The sequence below is a fragment of the Pseudophryne corroboree genome, chromosome 4, assembly GCF_028390025.1.
Source record: "Pseudophryne corroboree isolate aPseCor3 chromosome 4, aPseCor3.hap2, whole genome shotgun sequence".
Taxonomy (NCBI): domain Eukaryota; kingdom Metazoa; phylum Chordata; class Amphibia; order Anura; family Myobatrachidae; genus Pseudophryne; species Pseudophryne corroboree.
In genome coordinates, this window is record NC_086447.1 from 579,226,771 (window position 1) to 579,244,170 (window position 17,400).

The following is a 17,400-nucleotide window of genomic DNA, read 5'->3' on the forward strand; positions in this document are numbered from 1 at the left end:
ACAATGTGAATTTCGGCTCATTCAGTGTGCTATAATGTGAATTTTGGCTCATTCAGTGTGCTACAGTGTTAATTTGGGCTCATTCAGTGTGCTATAATGTGAATTTCGGCTCATTCAATGTGCTACAAGGTGAATTTTGGCTCATTCAGTGTGCTACAATGTGAATTTCGGCTCATTCATTGTGCTACAATGTGAATTTCGGCTCATTCAGTGTGCTACAATGTAAATGTCGGCTCATTCAGTGTGCTACAATGTGAATTTCGGCTCATTCAGTGTGCTACAATGTAAATGTCGGCTCATTCAGTGTGCTACAGTGTGAATTTGGGCTCATTCAGTGTGCTACAGTGTGAATGTCGGCTCATTCAGTGTGTTACAATGTGAATTTCGGCTCATTCAGTGTGCTATAATGTGAATTTTGGCTCATTCAGTGTGCTACAGTGTGAATTTGGGCTCATTCAGTGTGCTATAATGTGAATTTCGGCTCATTCAGTGTGCTACAAGGTGAATTTTGGCTCATTCAGTGTGCTACAATGTGAATTTTGGCTCATTCAGTGTGCTACAATGTGAATTTCGGCTCATTCAGTGTGCTACAATGTGACTTTCGGCTCATTCAGTGTGCTACAATGTGAATTTCGGCTCATTCAGTGTGCTACAATGTGAATGTCGGCTCATTCAGTGTGCTACAATGTGACTTTCGGCTCATCCAGTGTGCTACAATGTGACTTTCGGCTCATTCAGTGTGCTACAATGTGACTTTCGGCTCATTCAGTGTGCTACAATGTGACTTTCGGCTCATTCAGTGTGCTACAATGTGAATTTCGGCTCATTCAGTGTGCTATAATGTGAATTTCGTCTCATTCAGTGTGTTACAATGTGAATGTCGGCTCATTCAGTGTGCTACAATGTGAATGTCGGCTCATTCAGTGTGCTACAATGTGAATTTCGGCTCGTACCATGTGCTATAATGTGAATTTCGGCTCATTCAGTGTGCTATAATGTGAATTTCGTCTCATTCAGTGTGCTACAATATGAATGTCGGCTCATTCAGTGTGCTACAATGTGAATTTCGGCTCGTACCATGTGCTATAATGTGAATTTCGGCTCCTACCGTGTGCTACAAGGTAAAAGGGGCACCAGTACTAGATAGTATAAGGGGTTCTACTACACTGGACACGCCACCTATTGGGTGACCACGCCCCCTTTTCTGGAGCGTGCGCGCCTTCGGCGCGCACATACTTGCATCCTTAACTGTTGCATACCCCCACTTCAAAATTTCCACTTCAAACACTATATATATATATATATATATATATATATATAAAAAATAGCAGTGCCTCCCCAGCCAATGACCTCACCGCACGTCACTGTACTGTACCTGCCAAAAAGGTACAGCTGGTGGGTATGTGAAGCGTGTGCAATAATTACAAATACACCATGTCTCGAAGTAAACCAGGTGCATATACAACTGTTCGCTGGAGGAGTAAAGTAACACATATGCTACTTTTGCGGAACTGGACGCATCTGGCATATACAACCAACTCTGCATGCTAAGCAAACACTTTTTCTGGTGCATATTTTGTGCATGGGATTTACTGTAGATGAAATTCTGCCTAATTCAGCATGACTATTGTGTTGCTTTGAAATTTTAATACAAACTACTGTACTGCAATTTTTTTTCATAGTTTCACTTAGATCTATCACATTTCAGTAGTAATCATGAGAGGACGCTTTCATCTACAGTACTGTACAAGAGCAAGGATCTAGTGAGGCCCAGAGCCCAGCTGGACATTACATTCCCTGGCTCATTCTCATGCAGGGAGCCTGACATCTCACTACCACCTTTTGTTGCTGAGATCTTTCTCAGTCAGTCACCAGCTAGAAGAGAACAGTCATGTGCAGCCGGGATGTCCCATAGCAGCAGTCTGGAGGGGGAGTTGTGCAGACATTCCACAGCCCAGTCACCAGCACAGGCTCACTCAGCGGCGCTGCAGCCCATGTCACTCAGTGGCTGTGTGCGACTAGTTCAGGAGACGGAGAGTTCCTCTGCCAGTACTTTGTTTATGTGGAGTGGCTCCCCCACCCCCCTGCCTAAACTCCGTGGAGCAGCCCAGGCTGTATCGCTTCTAGTAGTGTAGTACTTCACTAGTGTGGTAGTCAGTGTGTGTGCTGTGTATGCCAGGGGAGTAGCGGTGTGAGCAGCTACTGCCAGCAGTGGCCCCGGTAAGAAGGCAGCACACGCCGGGCACGGATACACTATGCTGCAGGCGTCTGAGGAGGAGCACTGGGGGCTCGGAGCGGCTAGGTGAGAGATGCCGGTGATAGTGACGGGCAGAGATCAGTGACACCTCCGCTGGTCTCACCGGGGGCATCTCAGGCTGGGACTCCGAGCACAATGGAGGAAGAACAGGCAGCAGCCAGCCCCCCTGATACACCACGAGCTGATGACACCGAGTCCGACGCCTTCTCCAAACTTTGGAGCGATGTGATGGGAATGCTGGTAAGTTGGCATGGGGGGAGGGAGCCTGGCCAGGTGGGATATCATTACTGTACGTAACTGGCCACTGGTTATCTGGGACACACTCCTGCTCACCGCTGTACATGTGCTGTTTATGGGGGTGTGTGTGTGTGTACTGTTATATGTGTGTGTGTGTGTGTGTATATATGTTGAGTAGCAGCTGACTAGTCTACAGGTCATCCCACGCTACCTACCTGATGCCCCAGGGGTACTGTAGGTGTGATGTGGAGGCAGTGTGTGTAGCAAGGATGGTATGCCCATGTACCTAAACTTCCAGTATACTTACTTTTACTTCCAGCTTCATTTATGTTGTTATTGCTATTAATACTATTCTATAATGTAAGTATTTGCCTTTGACTGCAATGACTCTATTACTGGTAGGTTAGAGCAATCGATTGTATTTACATATACATGACTACATTGGACTCTGCTTGGCCAACTTTAATAAACCCCATTTACCATGCACTTAACCATGCACTTCCAGACTTGTCACTGCAATTACTGGTGTAGTATCCTGTTTCTCTTGTGCTTATGTCACAGTGAATTTCAGTTGAAGGTTACTAACCATACATACATACATACATACATACATACATACGTCACACTGGATTGAAGAGTTTGAGTTCTGATTCTTATGTTGTCCTGTATAGATTCCATTATTATCTACTGTACTGTATATTGCATAGGTTACAGATTAGATTCTGACAAGAGCGAGAGAGCTCTGTTGTGATGCTTTTGGGCTTCGTTCTAGTTGTAATGTAGACAGGTGAATCCAGTGCCGTAACTAGACATTTTAGCGATGTGTGCAAAAAACAGCATTGGCACCCCCCTCCCCCCTTATGTAATATAAGGGCAGTGTGCGCCGCAGGCACGTGCAAAAATATATAGGGGCATGGCTTCATGGGGAAGGGGTAGCCACAAAATAATACCAATTCATATTACGGTGCACAGTAGTCTCCTTTATTCAAATTACGCCACACAGTAGCACCACTACACCATGTAGAGCCCCTTATACACATTACGGCAGTGTCTCGTTTTTACACATTACAGCAGACAGCGTCCCCCTTTTACACGTTACGGCAGACAGCGTACCCCTTATTACATGTTACGGCATACAGCGTCCCCTTATTACACGTTATGGCAGACAGCGTCCCCCTTATTACACGTTACGGCAGACAGCGTCCCTCTTATTACACGTTACGGCAGACAGCGTCCCCCTTATTACACGTTACGGCATTCCCAGCATTCACTGCGGAGGCGGCCAGCCTATGTGGAAGGAGATGGGACAGCTGCAGTGGCGCTGCCACCAATTACATACTGCCGCTGCGGCTCCGGAGTCCCCCTCCCTACTCCTCCTTCTCCCCTGCCTCCGGAGCTGCTCCTCTCCTCTTCGGCGGCAGCACACTCACACAGGCGGCTTGTAATGAGTCAATTTGACTCATTACAAGCCGCTGATGATTTTAGGGAAAGCGGGCAGTTGCGCCCTCAGGGCGACTGCACTGTGTGCCAGGCACACACGTAGTTACGGCTCTGGGTGAATCATTAGGTGATTTACAGTATGTAATCCTGTGATTTGGGATTCTAGGGTCAGTCTTATCACAGAATGAAACACCGTATTGCTGACGAAAATGAGACTTTAACCCTGTGTAGGGCTATTTTTGGTTACTACTTCTGACAATACTGCGTTCACATGAGAAACTGCCGCATGGCTTTGCATGAGAAGCCAAGTTAACAGACTTCTTGGTTGTTACTACAACTCCATATGAATAAAGCTTGCTTTAAAGTTCAGAGGGTTTGTTTGTTTTGTTTTTTTTTTTTGTAAGTATTGTTACATTTCCCACCCCCCCCAGCAATTGTAGCTATATTTAAACCTTTTTGGAACTGAAAGTCCAAACCTGCACCTGCTGGAGCCAGCTAGTCCACACACAAAAGCAATTGTCACTCCATCTTGGTATATCCCGGGCTACCCTGGCAACATTCTTTAAACAAATTTGTAATAGTAATTTTTCTATTTAACAGACCGGGTCATGGTGATTTTTTCTTTTTCTTTTTTTCTTTTACTTTAAAAAATAAACAAAAAATATATGTATATATACATTTTTAAACTGTACTTTTCTTTGAAAGTAAAAAGGTGAATGCTGTGGTTATTACAATATACATTGTTTACAAACTCATGCTCTTAATTATGACCTTGGTTTTAAAGCCGCTGATTGTTCTGTGGTGAATCGCTAAATAATTTGTGTCTGCTGTAAAGTTGTTTTAACATTAGTTATCTCATAAAATTCATATGAGAAAGGTACAGATGGGCAAAGTGTGCATTGCGTGTGTGTGTGTGTCATTTAGCATGTATGTGTGACTTGTAAAGTCAGTGCTACTGTAAGGTAGCTGCCAGCTGCGGAAACAACGGCTTCTAACTACTCTTACCATAGTGCTGATCTAAGGGGGTAATTCAGACCTGATCGCTAGGCTGCGTTTTCGTATAGCGTGTGATCAGGTCTAAACGGCGTATGCCCTGCAATACGCAGGTGCGTCACATAGGTACAAAGCGGATCGGCACTCAGCGATGGGTTTGTGCGAAGAATCCATTCGCACAGGTGTTCGCAAGGAGATTGACAGGAAGAAGACGTTTGTGGGTGGCAACTGACCGTTTTCTGGGAGTGTTTGGAAAAAACGCAGGCGTGTCCATGCGTTTGCAGGGAGGGTTCCTGACGTCAATTCCTGACCTGGACAGGCTGAAGTGATCGCAGCGGCTATTGTCCTACCTGTGTGGAGTTTGTATATTCTCCCTGTACTTGCGTGGGTTTCCTCCGGCTTCTCCGGTTTCCTTCCACTGTTCATAAATATACTGGTAGGTTAATTGCTGATGCCCTGTGAAGTGTGCACATGCTCAGAAGCCGCACTGCGCGTGCACACACTGTGAGGTGCGATGGCATCTCATATCTGCAAAGGATCAGGCAGAAGCCTTCGCAGGGTGGGAGGGGGTGTCATTGCACCGTTGGGGGGCGATGCAGGCCGGACAGCGCAGGCTTGTCTGCACCGTATGTGGGGTGGGACGCGGCGGCTGCATGAAGTCATACGCTGTGACCCGAAACATGGGGGGTAGCAGTTTGCCTTAGCAGCTAGGCTGCGTAGGCAGAGGGCTACCCTAAATATCGCAGCCGTGTGCGCGCAGGGGGGGTGTGTGCCGGGGGGCTTCATCTGGCATGCGGGGCGGACTTGCCCTGTGCTGGGCGTCCCCTGCACATGTCGGTGTAATGGATCGTAGCTGTTCGATTTTTCGCACATCTATAATCCATGTTGAATTAGGCCCTTAGTACTGACACCACCGTACGTTTGGAGAGGTATACAAACACTGATCCAGTGCAGGAAGGGCATGTCCACTTGAGATGTATGTGTCTGAGGGCTTGTACAGGTCTACACACACTGATAATGATGATGGTCACCAGCAGTAGCTAGCGACTTCTGATTGGTTAATTGTGCATTCATCGCTGAAGATGATAGGTACTGTCTTTTACTGATGGTACATTTATTAGAATATTTTTCTGGCCGCATTAAAGAATTATTTTCTATTTTCATATGTGCAAAAGAAAATTCTGTTGGCTATTGTGTAGTTATAGTGTCATTTAAAAGAAATCGTTTACTTCAATCACCCCTAATAGAGGATGCATTTTTCAGTATCAAAACAAACTCTTCGTGTGCTTATCGCCTGGTTACTTGTAAATGTATCTGTTCTCTTATTACCGTATTTGTATAAATAAAGCAAGTACTCCTGATATAAACCTGACCCTTATGCCACTGATGCAGAGTAGGATTCATCTTGAGATGCCTCTGGTTCAGCATATGACAGCATTTGTGCATATGTTTTTGGGGTGTTTCACACTACCCGGTTTTCACCGGATGGCAAAAATTCGGACAAACTTTGTCCGGCTTTTTGCCATCCGTCAGTGCCTTACACACACAACAGTTTTGTGCCATGTTTAAGGCTGTGCGCATGCGCCGCAGCAGCAGCATGGCACAAAAAACCTGTTGTGTGTGAAAGCGCCCATTCACACACTTAACTCACTGCCTGTAAGGACGGCATGGCTCCGGCACGGCAGCCGCACCTTTTCAGTGGATATTTCCGGCTACAACCCGGCAGCCGTGCCGTGTGAATTGATACATTGCTCTGCATGTGTCTCAGCAGCATGGCCACGGCAAAAAGCCGTCCAGTATTTTGCCGGACGGCGCTGCCCGGAGCGTGTGTAATAGCCCTTTACTTATGTTCAGTTTTAGCACTATTCAAGGACTCTGGCTCTGGTTCAGTGCTGAACTGTCTTCCCCTCCCTTTGACTCACCTCTTGTCTGTCAAGGTACAGCGAGTTATCAAACCCTCATCCCTTGCTTACTGCCTAGTTTGTTGGTTTATTCTCTGCTCACTCATACTGTATTTATTTTATTTAATAACAGCTTCTTATATAATGCAGCAAATTCCCCTGTGCGTTACATTTGGAAACACCAGTGATAGAACAAAACTGTGTAATAAGTCATCCTAGAGGTAGATAAGCCCTGCTCACAAGCTTTCAATCTATAGGGCCTAATACACATAGACATGAAAAGGAAAAAAGGAAAATCTATAGGGAAATAGGCACTGATACACAAGGATAGGTGTTATCTATTGCATAATGGTTCACCAGATTGCAGAGGTTCTTGGTGGGTTGCATGATGTGGAGCAATGTTAGCCATGGCTCAGGAGGATGTGAAACTGAAGAAAGAAAAAATATGTGAGCATATGTGTTGGCTGAACAGTGGGGATGTTATTGGATAGGAAAGTTGAAGGTTACATGGGCGGTTCGGGAATTTGATTAGCTTATAAGAGGTGAGTTTTCAGGGAATTCTTGAAGGTTTGGAGACTATGGGGGTCATTCCGAGTTGATTGCTCGCTAGCTATTTTTTGCAGCGCTGCGATCAGGTCAAAATTCGGCAAAACTGTGCATGCGTATGCACAGCTATGCGCAGGCGCGTCGTACGGGTACAAAGCGGATCGGTGCTGGACGTTGGATTTAATGAAGAATCCATTCACACAGCCGATCGCAAGAAGATTGACAGGAAGAAGGCGTTTCTGGATGTCAACTGACCGTTTTCAGGGAGTGGTTGGAAAAACGCAGACGTGTCCAAGCGTTTGCAGGGCGAGTGTCTGACGTCAATTCCGTGACCGGACAGGCTGAAGTGATCGCAGTGGCTGAATACGTTTTGAGCTACTCAGAAACTGCACAAACTGTTTTTGTACCGCTCAGCTGCACAAGCGTTCGCACACTTGCAAAGCGAAAATACACTCCCCCCATAGGTGACGACTATCTGATCGCAGCACTGCAGAAAATATCTAGCGAGCGATCAACTTGGAATGACCCCCTAGAGGAGAGTCTTCTACTTTGGTTACTGTTCCATTGATATGTCAACTTCTCTGTATAGACAGGATGGGTACAGCAAAGCACAGCAGTGGGCAGCCAGGAGCAGGCCGGCGACAAATGTGGTGCCAGCTTGTGAAGCAATCGGAGCTCGTGGTCCGACAGCCATTCAGGAGCCACCACTCCTGATTGGTTGCCGGTCCACGAGCTCTGATTGCCTTGCGGCCGGCGCCACAATTGAATTGTCGCTGGCAGTATCTCCATGGCTGCCCAGCACACTCCTCAACGCGAACCCGGCCCTGGTCGCCAGGCACCAATAGTGACCGGCCCCAGGGATTTGCTGAGCCCCGTTATAAATTATATCAATTATTTTCTGTGAAGTACTATATAAATAGTTGTTGTTAACAGTGGACATTACAATTGCTATATAAGGATTGTTTCCAAAAAATGCTGTGTTTTGTCCTTCCTTTGATTGAGACCCATGCATTACTGGGACATTTCGGGCTGGATGTAATGACACCCGAGTTCGGCGGCCGTGCAGGATGCTGGCCGAACTCCGATTTTTTTTAATTTTTTTTAATTTTTTTTAAAAGGGCAGTCACTTACAAGGCATGGTTTTGCCTTGTAAGCGATTGCCCCTTTACAAAAACGTCAGAGTTCGGCCGGCATCCCGCACGGCCGCCAAATTCGGGTGTAATTACCGTATTTGCCGGCGTATAAGACGACTGGGCGTATAAGACGACCCCCCAACATTTCCACTCAAAATATAGAGTTTGTTATATACTCGCCATATAAGACTACCCCCTCTTCCGCACACCTTCCACACACCAAATAAAACGTAAAAGAACATCAGATTTGATTTGATTTCTCAGAAACACAGGCAGGCATTTTGCTATGCTATACTGTACTGTACAATGGTGCAGTACTGTGGTTGGCTGTTGGCTGTATACAAAGCCTGATTGGATTGGTCCCTGCCGTCTCTCTGTCACTAGCAGCTGTCTGGTCTGCCCTGTAGTACCAGTATTAAGCCCCCCTCACCTGCAGCTTCCCTGCAGTGCTGCCGCTGTCCCCCCTGCCTAAGCCGCTGTCACCCCCCCCCCCCCCTTCTTATGCATACCAAATCTCTTATACTGTAAGTGCTGCCGATGTCCGCCTGTCACTGCTGAATGTCGGCTCCTGCTCAGTGACATGAGCCGGGTGCTGCACTGTAACAATACGTGCAGCACCTGGCTCCTGTCCCTGTGTAGGAGCCGGACTTCACACAGCTTCACCCGTACACTCACCGTACAGATAGAGGCACTTCACGGGGGAAGTGGGGGGGGGGCAGCCAACATCATCTTCTCAACCACCATTGCTGAAAACGGGGGTCCGCCCGCGAGGCCACGCCCCCTTATGCTAGGTCACGCCCCTGTTTCGCGACTTCCCACGCCGGGCGACTTCCCGCCCGGCGTATAAGACGACACCCGGCATATAAGACGACCCCCCACTTGGAGGCATGTTTTTCAGGGGGAAAAAGTCGTCTTATACGCCAGCAAATACGGTACATCTGGTCCATTACACATGTAACTTATTTTTGTACTGTACGGAGAAAAAATTGGATTTCATTTTATTTCACATCATGGAATTTAAAAATGTACATTTTAATAGGTAGCTTGTTATGTTTTAACTTACTATATATTTTATCGGCGGAATGCATGACATCGCATTTTTAATGCAATGCATCCCGCCACTCATCGCAAGCATAACTGTGTTTATTAATGCCATATGCTTGAAGAAAATCACAAAGGACAGCTCTGCTGCCCGGTAAGAGTTATCCTTTGCGATGGAAGGACTTCCGGGTTTATGACCTGGGGTTCTTTCTGCGCTTGTTTTGAGTGGTGTACGCACTGCATGGGGTACTGGGAGGATCACACTCAGGGAGGGAAACACGAAAAGAAGCCCTATGGCTTCTATTGGGCAGCACCATCAACAGCAGCATCCAAGCCCCAGAATGTATCACATTCTGGAGTTTGGTGCATATGTGGTAAGTGGGCAAACCTCTGAACTGCAGGTTGACATCAAAATAAGCATTGCTGCATCCCACCCTACATATTTTAATAATGACTCAACAAGCTCTAATGTAGCAATTTCCTTAATCTACGCCTACGTATTTTGAAGTGAAATATCGTTTATAGATAAAAAATAAAATAAAAAAATTAGTGCTGTCTACTTGTCAGCATATAATTGAGTGAATGGTATATGTGCAGAATCACCCCCCACACACACCTCTATCACCGGTCTGGTAGGGTCATTGTCCCATCATAGGTAAAGCATCTGGTAGTGTCAAGGGTTAAGGAGACTCTGACTATGGTTCTGCTGGAATTTTCTTCCAAGGGCCTTTTATACATTGGTAGATTAAATCTCTGGAAACCTCCTAGAATTCCTGATCTTTGGAACTGCTTTCAGGCCTGTTCACAGCTTCAGTTTGATGTCCACATATACACTATACACAATTTATACTTGTGCCATAAATTATGGTCTGTGAAGTCTCTGAAGAAAGCAGCAGTCCACAGAAAGCTATTGAGGAACAACTAGCCCACAGGAGGTCATCTGGAAATCTCCAATCTATTCTATACACAACCATTGCAGTTAGCATTCTGCTATTTGACTCCGACAGAAAACACAGATACACTCTTTGAAGGAAGATAAAAACACGCTTTTGAAATTCCTGTCACTGCACAGTGGGCTTATTGTCATGATGAGTCCTTACTGGAATCAAGCGGTAAATGTAAAGTTTAATGGCAACCACAGAGAGCTCAGGAAGGGAATATTGGTGAAAAGAGAAAATAACAATGATGTAGAGGCTGGCACAGATTAGCACTAAATATCCCCTTAAATAGAATGAAAGCCTTGTCTGCAAAATGCAGCTAACTGTCATTAGTGTTACTGTTTTTGGTATTTTATATATGTTTCATTTAGTAGCTTAGTAACATCATTACTGAATTATTGGTATCATTCAGTAATGGGCCTTACACATTTACCGATTATACTGAAAAATATGAACGTTCATATCTTTCAGTGTGTATGCACCAACGATGAACGATGTGCGGCCCCATGCTCGTTCATCGTTGGTGCCGGCTCGTTTATGCCTGCGAGCCAATATGGACAATTGGCTGGGTCGCCCGTATCGTCCGTCGGGCACCTCGGCGGCCAATCAGGGCCCTTCAGTTGTGCTGGATGTTTATATTTGGGCATGTTACTATCCTAGAGAATGACAGTATGGTGATCAGATCCCAGAAAGACAACAGGAGCTCATACAACACATACAGACTACTTATGTTATCCTCAGGCTATCCTGCTAACTGGCCTCTGGTCACTTACACCCTTCCAAGGCTTCTCCCCTATACTTTGTTAATAAATTTGTATTTAAATACCTTCTACATTATGAGAATGTGTGAAAGTGCTATCTGCCCAACATTATGATGTATATATGGAACAGAAAAAAAGCAACAGGTTCCTGTCATCCGCAGCTCTTCAACTGATTTTCCCCTTGTTCTGCTTGAAATGGCAGATGCCGGTTGCCAAGTTTTAGACCTGTGGTTCCCAAATCTTGAATCACAGCGCCCTAGAGTGTCAGAATTTTTTTTTCATGATACCTTTAAGCCAAAAGTTTCTTATTGAGAAATTTTGCATAATTATTAAAATGGTTACTGTGCTTACCTGGTATTCATTTTATATTATTTTGTTGTGTGGAGGTGGACAGGGTTGCACTTCTGTTTTTTGATTTGCAGCCACACCAGCACTGGATTTGCCTATCACATTGACTAGAAATAATTGTATTTGGTACTGTACTAGTCTTTATGCTAGGCTGTTGTAGCAAGGTGCTGCGCCCTGCCTGATTTTTAAAGGGCAAGCTGCACCCTGCCCCTTTAGCCATGCCCTGCTAAGAAGGCCTGATGTTGCGTGAAGAGATGCCATGCTCACACGCATGCCATTTATTCACATCAAAGGGAGCGCTTGGGGAAGCCCAGCACACCCCCATCAGTGATGCCACGGCTGAGGCACACTCCCATTAGTGATGTTGAGGGGGCTGACTGCCGCACAACAGTGATGCCGACGGTACCACGCCCCCTCCCAGACCGGCCATGCTCCCTTTTTGGGCACGCGTGCCTTCTGCCCGGCAACGGCACCCTGCCATGCCCACCAGCCATGCTACTCCTGCAAGCGTCCTGCCTCACCACTGGTCTGGGAACCACTGCTTTAGACTACTACAACGGCAAGCTTTTGCACCAGCCCACTCCACAGTTATGTAATTTATGGTTGATTGTCAGGTCTCCTGTACAGTAACCCCAGGTGCAATATTTAAGTTGCTGTACACTTCATATAAAAATAATTGGTAGGATGGCTTTAATGTATAGGTTCTTCCCACATGACAGGATACGGGATGTGTTCGGCATCCGTCAGTCATGGAATCCCAACACTACTCAGTACACCGGCACATCCGGGTTTGGGTTAGGTACCGGGGGGGGGGGGGAGGCATGGTAGGCACTCGGAGGGGGTTAGGGATAGGCACTAGGGGGGTTGGTTAGGCCTTGCCAACACCCCCTCCGAAGTTGGGATCTTCTGTGTTGTGACCACTGATACATACTGAACCCCAGGAAACAGCACATATAAGAGGTGTAATTTCAACATTTTGACACTGTTGAAACCAGGTAGTGTTTTCTGTTGACTTTTTCTAGAAAAATATAAATATTTCCTGTCATGCTGCAATTTAATTGTTGTCTTGCTTTGTTGCACATGAACACATTTTATGTAACACATTGCCTGCCAAATAAGCAGATTTCAATTTCAGTAGTATAAACTGGATGCTTTTAAGATTTATACTAATTACTTCCAGATGCATCACGTTTAAAGGATATTAAGATGATTGCATAACCTCTGTAAACTGGCTTCAGACTGTCGTAGGGGCAGAATAGTTTAATCTACATTTGTTATCATTTTGTTGACCACTGTGTGGAGTCTTGTAATTAAGAACATCCACTAAGAGCCAGGAAGAGAACCACCTCCTTCAGATCCTGCGTCTTCCAAAATATTCCGGTTTGGAATGCTTGGGTACAGAGATAAAGGCTTCTCCAGTAGGAAGAATATGTTGTTTCTACCCAATTGTGTATTTTGTTTGCAATCAGGAAATTGTTGCTTTCCTGACATTATTGACTAGTGCTATTAGGTTCTTATTTCTGCGGACACAAATTTGACAAGGGTTAAATGAAAACTATACAAAGGGAAAAGGTAGCAGGTGCACTATCTCACACTAGCTCAACCTGTAGTAACCACTTTGTACACTTTACTAAGTCTCAAGCAGAGTAGCACCTCACTACCTAATTAAGGTGTGCAAATTAGGGCCCTTTTACCTCTGTAACTGTTAAATGAAAACTAAAATGAAACTTTGTTCATTTGGTAGTTACAATTTAGTATCACCTTTAGGATTGAAGCATGCTTTCTTTATCTTACACCATGACCAAAGAAGATTTTTAAACCCATATGGTAGTTTGCAGATTCTTTGCTTTGCATGAGTGGTAGGAATTTAAAGCATTTTTAAAGAAATTGTACAGCATTTCTTTCTTCTGAAGTCATAAGTAACTGTGTTAGATGCACATTATTACCATACTATTTTATTTTTTATTCTATTTGAATTATAATTTTATTAACCTCTCTGCAGAACCATAGATCTTTGCATTTTACTACGTATATTTTAACATATAGGGGGTCATTCTGACCTGATCGCACACTGCTGTTCATCGCAGTGCAGCGATCAGGTCAGAAGTGCGCATGCGCCGGCGCCAAAGTGCGCAGGCGCATGGCTGACAGCCGACAGCTGTCATTGCTTAGCGATCGCCTCTGCCTGATTGACAGGCAGAGGCGGTCGCTGGGTGGGAGGGGGTGGCACGGCGGCACTGACTATGTGTGATATTGGCTAAATGTCAATTTTGACTATCTCTTCTATAGAGAGAGACTGTGCAGGCAAGTCAATTTTGATTATCTAGGCTTGCGATGCCGATCGTGCATCGGCATCGAATCGGGATCGCAAGGTGACTTTTACCTTGCGATCTGACTAACTTTTCTTACGATTTTGACTAATATAGTCAAAATCGTAAGAATATATCTCACCGTGTGTACACACCATTACACCATTTACCGCTTCCCATACATGTACAAGCATGTCAGTGCAACATGGATAACTTCTGTGGATTTATTAGCTCACTATATAACACTATATAGCACCTTCAGTAATCTTTCATATTGAAAGTCCATTGAATATTGAGCTGATAACTCCCCCTCTAGTGTATGGTAGTTAAACTCTTCGGCATTCATGAGACAATGTGGCCAGTAACACGTTGCTGATTCATAGAAATGGATTGTTTGCTCTTGGACAAGAAAGTATGGTTACGATAGCAGATCTGTTAACGTTTCCTGTCATTTTGCTTTTGGTCAAGCAGTTGCTTGTTTATACAAGACAACTATTACAGTACCTTGGGTATAATGTATGGTATACAACAATGTTCATTTCCCTATGATTACCATGAAAACAAATCTTGAAATGAGAAAGCTCTGCCCTGTAGATAGACATACTTACAGTAACCTGGACACATGTCATTTTAATTTATAAGAGGTTTAATTATATAATTTTGTTTACTGCTGGATATGCCTTAAATGTTTCATTGTGTTTCAAGTGTTTCTGTGCTTCTCCCAACTACATGAGAAAATCCTTTGGCTCCTATTCAGGGGTAGATATAGTGACTATGTTGCACGCAAATGGTCAATGTTGTAAGTGTGCTCATGCATCCAAGTTGCACTGCACATGTGCCCGATCATTACAGAAGGGAGAGTACCGTATTTTTCGGACCATAAGACGCACCTGACCATAAGACGCACCTAGTTTTTAGAGGAGGAAAACAGGAAAAAAAATATTCTGAACCAAATAGTGTAATATACAGTATTAGGAACTTTAAAAAAAATCCCCATTCATTATAAATTGAAGCAGCATCATGGCTCTTCACTTACTACCACTACTGTATGGTAGTATATGGGTACCTTAAGAAAGAGGTGAGGGGGGTGGGGGGGAGTCACTTTATTGTGGCAAATGTGTAAAGATGGTTCCCCGCATCCAGCCTGAAGCACACTACTCTGAGGACTCGGAGGAGGTGAGGGGAGGGAGCAGGGGAGCCACGTGATGCCGCCTCTCGGATGACGGCGAGGCAGCAGTACTTTGGAGGAGGCGAGGGGAGGGAGCGGAGGAGCCACGTGATGCCGCCTCTCAGATGACGGCGAGGCGGCAGCAGCAGCAGTACCGTACTTTGGAGGAGGCGAGGGGAGGGAGCGGGGGAACCACGTGATGCCGCCTCAGATGACGGCTAAGCAGCAGCAGCAGCAGCAGCAGACCCGCCGCTTCCCGCACTCGTAACTGCTGCCTCTCCCACACAGTGCGCTCCCACCCAGCACATTGAGAGCGCATTGAGAGCTCTCCATAAGGTTACCTATATGTTTTTTGTTACTCTGACCATGTTACTCGGACCATAAGACGCATATTCGGACCATAAGACGCATGTACTTTTCCCCCCATATTTTTTTGGAGAAAAAGTGCGTCTTATGGTCCGAAAAATACGGTATATTTCAGCAGGCGTTTCTAGGAGGTATTGGGCGGGTGGTGGTGGCTAGACAGACGCATAGACATGGTTGTGCCCCGCTGTAAATGGGTGGCACAGTATAAAGGTGCCCGTACACTAGACGATATGAGCGATTTGGCCATTTCTGACAGATCAGAACTACAAATCATTCATAATAGTGCAGATCGTTCAGTGTCTGTGAGCGATCACGATGTGCGGTCCCGCTGGTCGTAGCTTCTGATCTCTCCTGCTGCAGGGAAGATCTGAGGCTATAGTCAACAACAGCATGCTCCTGGGTGTAGCCACTCCCAGATCTTAAGATATATCTTAAATATATATCATGTGTATTGTACTATATTGTTTGCCCAGGACTGCTGGGAAGCTGCCGGGGGAGTTCAAGGGAAATTGTTAACGAGAAATCATCATTTACAGGTCATCTAGTGTATGGGCACCATATGAACAGTGAGCAGTCACTCTTTTTTTATCAGGATTTTGTATCCCAGGAGATAAATTTATTGTGTTTACACATTTTTGGCAAAAATTGCAGAAAGTTAAATGAAGTGAGATCCCCCCCCCCCCCCCCCCAAATTGTTCTTTAGTGGTGGTCTGACAGTGGGAAATATTGGTAAACTCAGAGCCTTTAAGTGGATTCTCCCTGATACTGCTGAGTGGCAGATTCCAGTCATTTCAAAAACATTTTGCTGATCACTGGCTCCGTGTAAGCAAGCCTAAAAAATATACATTGCTAGTTGCATGGTAAGCCAGCATCATTTTTATGAAGACAGCTAATATCTTTTCTACAGGTTGACCTAGTTCAGCAGGTTTTGTGCATGCCTAATCTCGGAGAAAGAGATTTAATTTTATATATATATTTTTTTTAAGATGTTCCCCACAGCTTGTTTTGTTTTATGTTCTATTTTTGGTTTAATTTGCAGTAGGATTGAAAATTGACCTTGGATTATAAGTGAAACTGTCTGTGACCCCAGTTGCTTTGTATAGCTGTGGTCTGGCGTGGCTCATTTCCTTGCTTTTCCTAATGATTATAGGATGGCTGATAGCCTTTGCAGCTTGGACTTGCCATGCACAGGCCTCTTTGTTCAGTTGAAGTCTGTTCTACATAATACAGTACTGAGATGACTGTTACACAACGGTGCTCATTAAGGATGTGAGGGATAGAGGTTGTGTAGAACAATACAAGCCATTGTCATTGCAATTAGACACAAAAGACTGCATTTTCATTCTGCAAACTGCTGTGAATGGAGGTCTTGTTGATGCATTTAGCTGCAGTATACTAATAGTTTTAGATTATTTTTCCATTTTGAATGTATATGTTCATTTTTTTTTTTGTTTCAGAAAAGAATAATAAATTTAAATCTTTGAGCAACAAACACACTGCATAGAACACTCTCAAATGCAGTTATTTAGTCCAGTGGTCTACTGTTGCTTAAAGTGAACCTCGCCCTTGAAGATTATACAGCTCTTATAAAATATGACACTGTTGTCCTATGTCTGCTGTCTCTCAGAGCACCTGTCACCTTCCCATAGATGAGGCATCTAGTTTGTCAGCTGAACCAATGTTCACAAGATTATAGTACATAGTATGCGCACTCCTGTTTTTCAAACTATCCAATTGCAAATGTGTGAAAATGTGATTCGCACATTGATTCTTGCCAGCCAAACCTGTGAAAATGGAGAAATCTGACAGTACCCATAAAAAGCCCAAATAATATAGGATAACAATATAGAAGTGTGTTAGTGGTCATAATAAAAGTATTTAGGATACTTAAATTGGATCAAATGGCTGTTATATGCATTTTCAAAAAAAAAAGGTGGAAAAATGATAGAATACAGTGTTATT

The 17,400-nt window shown here is 44.7% G+C and overlaps 1 protein-coding gene across 4 annotated transcripts in view; it reads left to right on the plus strand.

Annotated features, from left to right (window-relative positions):
- The first annotated feature begins 1,934 nt into the window (after positions 1–1,934).
- SASH1 (SAM and SH3 domain containing 1) overlaps positions 1,935–17,400 on the plus strand; it is a 329,209-nt gene continuing 313,743 nt past the window's right edge. For 2 of the 4 annotated variants that reach the window (XM_063917499.1, XM_063917500.1), the window contains exon 1: positions 1,935–2,497. In XM_063917499.1, the coding sequence (XP_063773569.1) occupies positions 2,393–2,497 (105 nt within the window). In that variant the 5' untranslated portion in view covers positions 1,935–2,392. The remainder of the gene's footprint in view (positions 2,498–17,400) is intronic. The other 2 variants (XM_063917501.1, XM_063917503.1) reach the window with 2 other exon arrangements.